At 43.2% G+C, this 11,046-nt stretch overlaps 2 protein-coding genes across 2 annotated transcripts in view; both read left to right on the forward strand.

The window, feature by feature from the left end:
* Window positions 1-5,827, forward strand: part of pemt (phosphatidylethanolamine N-methyltransferase) — a 52,783-nt gene extending 46,956 nt beyond the window's left edge. Inside the window, exons 6-7 of the mRNA XM_026350999.1 lie at window positions 651-725; window positions 4,448-5,827. Coding sequence (XP_026206784.1) covers window positions 651-725; window positions 4,448-4,502 — 130 coding nt within the window. The 3' untranslated portion in view covers window positions 4,503-5,827. The remainder of the gene's footprint in view (window positions 1-650; window positions 726-4,447) is intronic.
* Window positions 5,828-8,403: 2,576 nt separating this feature from the next.
* Window positions 8,404-10,127, forward strand: LOC113156104 (dexamethasone-induced Ras-related protein 1). Its single transcript, XM_026350996.1, has 2 exons — window positions 8,404-8,793; window positions 9,037-10,127. The coding sequence occupies exons 1-2, from the start codon at window positions 8,523-8,525 to the stop codon at window positions 9,564-9,566; spliced, it is 801 nt and encodes a 266-aa protein (XP_026206781.1). The 5' UTR covers window positions 8,404-8,522; the 3' UTR covers window positions 9,567-10,127.
* The last annotated feature ends 919 nt before the right edge of the window (window positions 10,128-11,046 follow it).

Below are 11,046 nucleotides of genomic sequence, written 5' to 3' on the forward strand. Positions count from 1 at the left end.
ATTATTATTATTAGTATTATTATTATTATTATTATTATCATCATCATTATTATTATCAGTCTGCTTTTGTGCACAGAAAAGTCAACATATTCAGAGGCAGAACCAAAATTTCATCCCGTATTTTTTAAAATAATAAAATGAGGTGTGACCACTGTGTTAGCTCCATCATGCCGCTCTGTGTGTGTTTCAAGTAAAAGTGTGTTTTTATGTTGTTTTGGTTTTTCTTTTTTCTTTGAATAAATGTGTGTCACTGTGCTACTTTTTGATCGGTATGTAGGTCAGCCATGTTGTGTGTGTTTCTTTCCCTCTACAATGATGTAGGCTGAAATACCTGTATTATTTATTCTCAGTTTAAAAATGTGTTTTGTATTTTCTACTACATTTGCAGTTACTATTTTAAGGATACACTTGGTCACTGACAATATGACAAAACAATCACTTTAAAAGTGTTGGGGCACAAATATGCTGATCTGAGCAATTCTACCATGTTATTTGTGTAATCCTCTTCCTCGTTTGCTCCTTTTATCACACAGTTCCCATAAATTGCACACATATTGACTGGCTTGAGGTGAATACACCACTGAGAAAAACATTTATAAAATGTGTCAAAACAATCTTTTTTTTTTTTTTTTCTCCCCCTCTGTCTTCAGTGGTGCCAGTCCTGTTGGTCTTGTTCTCACTGTCATAGTAGCTGTTGCTTACAAGGTGGCGCTAAGATTCGAGGGGTAAGTCTTCGTTGTCTCACAACACATTTGTCAATTTACATGTACATTTACATTTAGTCATTTGGTAAATGCTTTTATCCAAAGCAACCTACAAGTGAGGTACATGGCAGAGGCAGGGTTTAAAAGGTGGTCTTGCCTACTGGAGGTAGATTTGAACCCCAGTCTTCAACATGTAGGGGTCAATTTATCACTATTCTATCCAGTCACTCAGTAAAATAAAAGGCCACATTCAGACATGGTCAGTATTACAAATATTAGTGTAGTATGAATGCAACGCTCTCGCTGAACATTCGTCAATTTGATCATTTTGATTTTTGATACAAGATGTTAACATAGACTTAAAACCACAGGGGTCCCAAATGAGCATGACTCATCCAGAAAGCTTGTTGGGCTATGTCTAAGCATATAATTAAGTGTCTCTATTGGTCAAATCCCAAATCTGACTGCATGAATCTTAGTTTTGATGGGCTACATGCAAATCACTAACTAACTTATGCACTTTAATATGTAGTTACCTCAATGCAGGTTTGGTTAAGCTTGCTAACAGCTATTAATTTATTAACACAGCAGAGTTGGTAGAAGTACACAAACGTAATTCTCAAGTAAAAGTACAAATACGTGCAAAAAATTATTATTTTCTGTGACAATCATCATTATTTAAATTTTTTGCATATCTTAGTAAAAGTAGGATTTCTAGTATTAAAAGTATATTTCCCTCATAATTGTATTTCGAGTGAAAGTAAAACTAGCATAAAATCGAACTACAGGAAAGTATGTCAAAACTTATCTAAGAGTAAGAAAAAAGTTGTTGCATGTTGTTTTCTGGGGCTCACATTTGTGCTGTTTTCTCACCCATTCAGATAATTTAGTAATGCCCTAAAAAAGGCATCGGATATATCCTAAAGCCTTCTGTATGATCATATGTGTAGAAATTGCTGGACCTGTTGAAGAACAAAGGCTGGCATCAGTGTAATTTCAGCTCCATTATCACCATAGACAGACACTGTGGAACAGACTGCGTAGTGACGTGGTTGTACTCGTGCAGAGTAAAGAATAAGGCTGCAGGCTGCAGGTAATATGTGTGCCATTGTAGTTCGAAATTGTAAAGTAAGAATTCATTCACTTGTAGTTCTACTGGGGACTAGACAGAGAAGGTATGCATGTCTTTTACCTACACAGACACCATTCTCCTCACACGTCTCTTCCTTCTCCTCACACATCATCCCTATTCATTCGGGATGACATTCATTAGTTGTGCAAAAAGTTGAGATGGACCAAAATGAGGAGAAAGTAGGTGGAATTATTTCTTATTAAAAGCCTCTCTAGTCAGGTTTTATTTTTCCCCTCACATGATTACGAGATAAGACCTAAAAAACTGTTATGAGTGACCTACTTCTAGACATCTGTTGGCACAGACGCGCGCACGCACACCTGCACAAAAAAAATACACACAAAAATGCTGCTGCGGCATAAGGTGGTCGCAAATCAGGCAGAGCTCAGCATGGAAGCGGCTGCTACTTGTTCATCAAGTTACTCAACAATCCATTGTGTGTGTGTGTGTGGGGGGGGGTGTGTGTGTGTGTGGTGCTTTCACAGAGCAGGTGTATAGTTATTATTATTAGTATATATATGAAAGGTGCAGCTGGGCTTTGTATTACATATGAAGGGAACCGGTCACATTGTAGCACAAGTTTATGACTAAATCATGCAAACTAATGACACCATTGCACATGGTTCTACTTACTTGCAATTATTGTAGATTATTATATGGAGATGGAGAAGTCCATATTATTATTAAATGGAGAAGTCCAACATAATACCTAAAAAAGGGGTTTATTAGGTCACAAAATGACTGACCTACATTTATCACATACACTGATCAGCCACCATACGATGGTGTTCTTATAGTGGCCGAGCAGTGTGTAGGATAAACCACACATGGTTAGTGGAGATTTAGATTTTTGCAACCCAAACATGAGTCATCAAATTACATCTGACACACTTTTTGTCCACATTCTCCCATGTTAAGTCCCTGGATTTGATTTAGATTAGTTTCATTCACATCACATAGTTCACATATATGTATGGAAAAAGTCACATTAGACTTGAAAATGAAAAAGAGGTTCACTTCCGCTGTATCCGAGGCATGCTCTTCTGAAAACATCACACATTAACTCACCCTGTGAGTGAGATCGCAGGTGTACATGTCGCCGCAGGAATTACCACCAGCAGTCCACAAATGAGTCACTTAACCTGAACATGTGAACTGAAGGAAAGGCAGGTGCCAGATATTAACACACACTGTGACTGGAGAAAGATTCATATGCTATATTTATCTTCTGCCTCTGGCACAGATTCTGAATGATCTCATTGTGTGACTGTGCAAAGATAGCAATAAATCTGTCTGGTTGGATATTAGCTGCAATGATTGGAATAGGTACAGATACCACTGAATTACATACATCAAACTGGGTCTGTAGGGTTTAACTCTGGGTATTTTGACAGAATCCAGTCCCCTCGGAGAAGTCATCTGTGATCCCAAAGCTGTGAAGATTGGAGAAAACATCCGCTAAAACGAAAATATGCGACTTTTTGGAATCTAGCAGACTTTCTAACTACACTGCTCCAAAAAATTAAATGAACTCTTTTTAATCAGAGTTTAACATCAAGTCAGTTAATCTTCTGGGATATTAATCTGGTCAGTTAAGTAGGGGGTTGTAAATCAGTTTCAGCTGCTTAATGAAATTAACAACAGGTGAACTAGAGGGGCAACAAAGAGTCCACACCCAAAACAGGAATGGTTGTATTTCTCCTCATCTTTTCTGACAGTTTTTTCACTAGTTTTACATTTGACTAGGGTCAGTGCACTGCTGGTAGCATGAGGCGTTCCACGGACCCTTCAGAGGTTGAACAGGCAGTCCAGGTCCTCAAGGATGTCACATCGGTACGTGCCATTGTCAGAAGGTTTGCTGTGTCTGCCAGCACAGTTTCAAGAGCACAGAGAAGATTCCAGGAGACAGGCAGTTACTGTAGGAGAGCTGGACGGGGGCTAGGAGGAACAAGATGAGCACTGTCAGAGCTCTACAAGACTTCATGAGGGTGGCATGAGGACATATGTCCTTTTGTGGACTCTGCAAGTGTATATTAGCCTAAGGTGTGTTAGCACACCCCTTGTCAGCACATCCGTATTAGCAGTAGCTTGCCAAGTACTTCCCAAAGTACAGAATAATGTCCTCCTCATCTTTGGTCCCTCCACCTGGTGGCAGTCCTCCGCACTCTGCAAACACAAATGCAGCCTGCATCCTTCAGTCTCCGGGACACTTTCAAATGTGTGTATTGATGCAGAGATCTGGTGTCAGCCTGCCAATAGAGTGCAGAACAAATGCTGGCAGCAGCTTCATGTGCTTTGTTTCAGAGCTGCTGACAAGTGTCTTTTCTCTCATCTATTAGAGTTGTTATTTTGCAAATTGCCTCAGTTACACATCAGGAAGAGGTACAGAGCTGCTACTCTCTGGTACAGATGGTAGTTTGACAGGTGTGTACATTCACCTGCAGTGGAGAAACGTGGAGAGACAAGATATCTTCCCGTAATACACATGCATACACTTAAGCTCACGCTTCAACACACACACACACGCACTCACGCTCCTGGCACAGAGTGGTACAGTGATCTAGTCTCTGATTTATTGTCCCCTTATATGTTTGTTCTGCTGTATTTACAGACCATTCACTGAACAGATCTATCAGGAGAGGAGTCAGCACCACAAGCATGAATAATCACCTCCCTCCCAGATGTATCCTGGTCGAGGATTCCCGTCCTGTCACATTTACAGACGAGCAGTCCTGGTCATTACTCCACCTTCAGTGTGGATGCAAAGGTTACGTTCCCCCTGCAGCTGCAGTGTTTGATGTGTTTTATGCTACTCTAATGAAGGTGAAAGCTACATGGAGCCATTTTTATGATGGAGATAATTCTCAACCACGTGGTTATGACTACTTTATGAATACTTTTGCATACTGTACTGGGCTACAACTATATGACTTCAGCCTCAGCATCTAACAGGAGGAGAGAGAAGTACATATTTTATTGATAGTATATGTTTTACAGTAACTGAATCCTTGCAGCATTACAAAGTGCAATGGTGTAGTGAATGTTGTCCTTCAGACCGTGTCCTTCAGCTTATTCAATCTGATATAAAATAACGGATACAACATGCCAGCCAAGCCCCAGGTTTCATTTGAATTGAATAGGTTCACATTAGCATAATAAGAACTTTAGGAGATAAAGGCCTTTTAACATCAAGGTCTGTGGGTTCAAACACACTTCTTACTTCAACTTCTCTGTGGCTGCACAGAAAGAGAAGAGCCGACAACAAGTAAGAGCTGACGCTGACATGCAGGAAAGACTTTTATCTTAACGAGTTTTCCACAATATATTGAATATGATGATTTAGTTGTGTTTTTGTGTGTCTGTCCATTTACTTATTGACTTTTGCTGAAGTTTGTGTACAAATGGCTATATATTTACAATGTAAAGTCATACTAAACAGAAATTAAAATTTAACCCTGTTCTATCTAGAAAACCATTCCAAGCCATGAGGTTTTTAAAAAGACACGGTTCTCTTTGTGATACAAGACATATCAGTGGCTCTAATTGTTACCTCTGCGACCCATTCAACACCGAAGTACTGTATGCTAACGAGGTATTTCTTATGTAATAAAAGAATGAGTCAGGATTTGGAAGCACTTGGTCTCTTTGTGTCTTAAGAAATAAAGGCTACTAATGGAGGCACACAAGGCAGCACTTTGTACATCTACGTCTTACAGGCATTTGCATGAGTCAGGACACTTAGCGCTGTTCTGCTTCTCTTTGTGATCGGAGCAGAACCGAAGAACCGCGAGAAACGCAAACTACTGCAGTTCCTGTAAGAAGTCAGTTTGGTTGGTTGTAATAATCGAAAGAAAGATCCCAAAACCACGAAGAGATGGTGATACTGACGATACACGACTGAGACAGGACTTTGTGACACTTTACCCAGAAGGTTTCATATGATTTGTAACATTATTTACCTCTTGTACTGCCCTCCAACTGTACTGTACTTATAATAATAATACTGCAGAAGACTGCTGAAATGATTTAATTAGTCTGAAGTGTACTTTCTTGTAACAATTCCTGCCTGTGGTGTGTGTGTGTGTGAGTGTGTTTCAGTTTCAGGACTTGATGTGCATCTTTTATGAGCCGCTTGGCAGGAGTCATATTTGCTCACTGTCAGCACCGTTTGTTTTTCCACCGTCCTCCGCATCTCCAGTTCCACTGCTGCGCTGCAGCGCATCGTCCTTTCCTCGAAGTGTCATCATCTATCGGGCCAGCCAGACGAAACACCAAATCACGCACCTGCAGCTCACACAGAGAGGGGAGGAAAAAGGAAACGTGGGGCCAGCTTTCTCTTTAGTTTTAGTTCTTTTGATGCACCAGAGCTGTTCAGATGTCTTGTTGTTGGGCCACAAAGCATCGATTCGTCTTCAATACATCTCTTTAACGAGCATATCATCAGTTTTTGGCGTTTATGTAACGTTTGTGTCTCTTCTCCATCCCTCAGCGGGGGTCACACTGGGCTAAGACACTGGTGAAAGTACGCTTTTGGGCACACGCACTTAGGAACATGTTATTGTTCTTGCTCGGCAGCTGCCTCTAGACATGCACACACTTGAAAGGCTGGATCATGACTCAGAAAACAACACATTCACACAAGTGGTCAAATCCTGGGACACAGGAGACCAGCGCGCCTCCTTCTCTCCAGCGCTCCAGCCGAAGAAATTGTTAAAGGAGCAGGACGCCTCAGGAAAAAAAAAAAAAAAAAAAAAAAAAGCGAAACAAAATCAAAGTTAGAAGAAGCTCTGAGCAGGCCGGGCAGCGCCGTCCTCTGACTGTGTGACGCACACTCATCATCAATACACTCACCCATTATTCCACAGTTTAAAGGCTCAGGGGCCTGTCGCACTTAATAGAATTTTCTTTGGTGGGAAAAGGAGTGGGAAGCGCTCCTCTGCTTGAAGCTTCGTTTGCTTTGTGCTCACACAGTCCAGTTAGTCAAGTAGCTTTGTGTATAGTTTTTTTTGGCACAGCGTTATTTAAATTATTTTGTTATAGGTCACTCTGGATTGTTAGCAGGAGTCAATTCCCCAGTTGTCATGACTCAACTTCCAGATCAATTCACCCTTGTGCTGAAGGTTCTGTGGTTATAGGTGGCACAAAAATCCCAAATCATAAATGCATATTATATAATATCAATGTATTTAATTTACTAAATATGACTATCACACAATAAAAATCAGGTCCTCTTGCAGAACTGTGCGTGGTTTTAATGCACTGAATTGATCTGATTCTCTAAAGTTAACTTTTTGTCCTGGTTTGACAGTGAACCAGCTTCATGATCACAGCAAACCTGAGAGAAAGTCGGCTGGACAAGGCCCCACTTTCACTCTGTCAGTTCCCTGATGTTCAAACCAGTTGGTGCATAAGAGGCAACATCACTTGTGTCCACACGTCCTCAGCTTGGCCGTGACACACTTACCTATATCAAACTGTTCCTCCCGTTTTCTTTTTTCGGTTTAACTTTCTCTGCACTCGACTCAATGAATTTTTTGAATCAAATGTTCTCGTGCCTCCAGTTTCACCCTGCTTCTGCCTCCTCCTCCTCCTCCTCTTCAGCTTACACAAACTCCATTCAGCTTTGATCAAATGCTACTGGAAACAAAAGCTCTGTTCTCACCAAACACACACACACACACACACATTTTTCATCTCCAGTCACTTTTGTTCATTACAGATGAGTTTACACTTTTTGTTTTAACATTCGCCAGCAGTGATTGAAAGAATCTCTAAACAAACACACTGAGGTTAGATGCTGACACAGGAACACACACAAACCCGCTGCACAATGAGGTCTCTTTTCCAACTCAAGTGGATCAGGTTGTACCCTGAGTGCCCCCTTTTGGTGCGTTTGGTAACTGCAGCACCATCATCTCCTCAGAAAGCTGGCTGCAGCTTCTTTCTTCTTCTTGGTGACAGGAATAAGCAGCTGAAGCAGATGTGAGTGAATTAATAACCTGCTGAACGTGTCTTTGTGTGAGACAGTGGTGAATAAACTGCATCTGCTGTTTTTGCATGTTACAAACATGAGTTCCTCTCTTTAGAGTCGTGCGCATTGTGCAAACATCATCACCCTGAAAGGCTGATTTATGAATCCGGATTTGTTGCAACCAAACCAGCTGTCTGGCAACATATTTGCTCAGTCTAGAGGAACTCATATCCGCTGTCTAGGTTGAACATTTTTGAGAAAATGTCCAAGGTTCACCCTGATTTTAAACCCAGTGTACCAGACGAGTTTAAACGGCGGAAGAGGAGTCAATGATTAACTGTGCAGTATTCCGTGGAAGTTCTCATTCTGCTGTTACGCACGGCCTGTGTCTCTTATTTGTTTGTGGCTTTGCTCTTCACTTTCCCAGCGCTCCCGTCTTGTCTTCATTAGAAATGAGAAACTGACGCACCAGTGGGAGTTCAGTCCGCTTTTCCCTGCTACTCAAATAAGCTCCGAGTACCTACTCACTGAAGTGTGACGCGGACGGGAGGAGGAGTCCGCTGTCTGCTTATATACAAGCCTCCAGTCCGGAATCGGTAGAGAGACTCACAGCAGAGCTACCCAACAGCATCACCACTGAGCAAAAGCTGCTCAACTGCCTTTTACGCACACGCACAACCCGAAGGAGAAGCAGTGAACGCGCCCGGGTTTAATCATGATTAAGAAAATGACCCCCTCAGAGAGCGACTTTGACATCCCAGCAAAGAACTGCTACAGGATGGTGATCCTGGGATCCACCAAAGTTGGGAAAACCGCCATCGTGTCCCGGTTCCTGAACGGGAGGTTCGACGAGCAGTACACGCCGACCATCGAGGACTTTCACAGGAAACTGTACAGCATCAAGGGGGACGTTTACCAGCTGGACATACTGGATACTTCAGGAAACCATCCTTTCCCCGCCATGAGGAGGCTGTCCATACTGACAGGTATTCATCCACGTCCTTATCATTCAGTTTGTGCATGATGGGCTTGTTGTGCAGCCTCAGAGAGCAGCGTGCAAAATTACATGTATAGAAGTTGGAAGCGTGCGCGCTCAGTGCGCGGCTGCAGGGTGTTATACTGGAGATAGAACGACGCATAGGTTGCATCTCTTTTGCAAAACTTTGCACAACTCCGAGGCAAACCAAATTAACCAGTGTACCCCCCCCTCTCTCTCTCTCCCCCTCCAGGTGACGTGTTCATCCTCGTCTTCAGCCTGGACAACCGAGACTCCTTCCTGGAGGTGCAGCGGCTCAAGCGGCAGATCTTCGAGACCAAGTCGTGCCTGAAAAACAAGATCAAGGAGAACATCGACGTGCCTCTGGTCATCTGCGGGAACAAGGGCGACAGGGAGTTTTACCGGGAGGTGCAGCAGGAGGAGATCGACCAGCTGGTGGCTGGAGACGAGAAGTGCGCGTACTTCGAGATCTCCGCCAAGCGCAACGAGAACGTGGATAAGATGTTTCAGACTCTGTTTACTTTGGCCAAACTACCTCACGAAATGAGCCCCGACCTCCACCGGAAAGTGTCCGTGCAGTACTGCGACATGCTGCACAGAAAGTCTCTGAAGAACAAGAAGCTGAAGGACATTGGGGAGGCGTACGGCGTGGTGACTCCGTGCGCCCGCAGGCCCAGCGTGCACAGCGACCTCATGTACATCAAGGAGAAGGCGATAGGAGGCGGCCAGGGCAAAGACAAAGAGAGGTGCGTGATCAGTTAAGCGGACAGTAAGAAGCAGACTCAACACGAGTCTTTGGAAGAAGAAGGAGCTGGAGCGTCAGCTTGAGAAGCCAGCTGCTGGGGCCGGGCTGCGCGGAGAGTTTGGAGAGGCCGGAGCGGCCGCCTGCGCCTCCGCCGCCGCCGCCGCCGTTGCGCGCTCTGGCGCAGCGCCGTTACCAAGGACACATGACTGGACGCACGAGTCCATCAGAAACTCGCCTGAATCAAACCACTGCCCACGCGACATTTGAGATTGTGAGCTTGTCCCGTCAGAGCCCAGTGTGTGACGTGGCTTCATACCTTGTGAGACTCGCGCGTCGATGCCTAAAATGTGTTTCGTTGACGTGATGCCTTGTTTTTTTTTTTTTTGCCGGAGAGATAAGAGACTCATGGCTCAGGAGGTGAAATGCTGGGGGGGGGAAACATGTTGTTTACATCTTATCCTAGATTTTCTAATGGCTCAGTAACACTTGAATGTTGCGTTGCAATCAATTCTTTTTTATTGTGAATGTATATTTATTGTCATTGTCACTTTTTGCAAAGAAAACTTTAAAATATAATAAAAATATCTGATAAAAACAAACTAAAGGTGCACAGCTTTTTATTTTGATACCATACTGTTGCTCTTTTCACACAGTTTGTATCCAAAAGCTTCAGGCACTGAAGGTAGATGCAGCTTCTGGCCATGTTATTACTGTAAATGTGAAACAAACTGTGCAGAATATGAGCAAAAAGTGCTTTTATGGAGCAGTTGTTACATATATACTGATTCTATTATAGATCTGATTAGAGTGTCTGAGTCCAAACAGCACATTACTGCACCATCAGTGAGTCCAGCTGAAGGGAAACAAGCTGAATCCTAACTCATAATGAATTCACATGAATCAAAATGATCGTCTTCCTCCAAATAAGTGGCCCCCTAGGCGCAGATCTTGATTACAAGCCCAGTGAGTGTGCGTGAATATTCATCTGCGCGCGCACGCGCACACATTGAACGGCTCCAATGCAAACGTGATGAGCTGTTACATCACCAAGTGGATGTTTTGTAGCATCAGCTGACAGATTCCGCCCCTGTCATGGCAAAGTGATACTTTCCATCCCACTTATATATTTTAATAACACTGCGCACACACACACACACACACACACATACAGTACCCTGTTGAGTTATTACACCCTGCAGCTCTAATCTAACCACACAGTTAGATCGCACCCAGGTTTTAATTCCACCTTTTCCCCAGAGCTGAGCCAGAAACACAGTGTCCAGTACTTTGTCTCTATGACGTCCCAGCTTGTCCCTATCAGCAAAAATCCTGTATACTGTAACTGAACAGTTCACACACACACATAGGCACACACAGGGAGAGAGAGAGAACATCCTGCATTATCTTACGTGTGTGAGCTACGAAGTGTGTGAGGAGTCAGGGACAGTGAGCAGCGTACTGCCCTCCAACTATTCAGTAACACTCTGTGCTCCACTC

Source organism: Anabas testudineus, chromosome 19 (assembly GCF_900324465.2).
Source record: "Anabas testudineus chromosome 19, fAnaTes1.2, whole genome shotgun sequence".
Lineage (NCBI taxonomy): Eukaryota > Metazoa > Chordata > Actinopteri > Anabantiformes > Anabantidae > Anabas > Anabas testudineus.

What these genes read in the sequence shown, in the direction of transcription:
- LOC113156104 (XM_026350996.1), top strand. Translation starts at nt 8,523, where the DNA reads ATGATTAAGAAAATGACCCCCTCAGAGAGCGACTTTGACATCCCAGCA. An exon ending in GAGGCTGTCCATACTGACAG is followed by an intron (nt 8,794 to 9,036) that starts GTATTCATCCAC and finishes CTCCCCCTCCAG; the next exon opens with GTGACGTGTTCATCCTCGTC.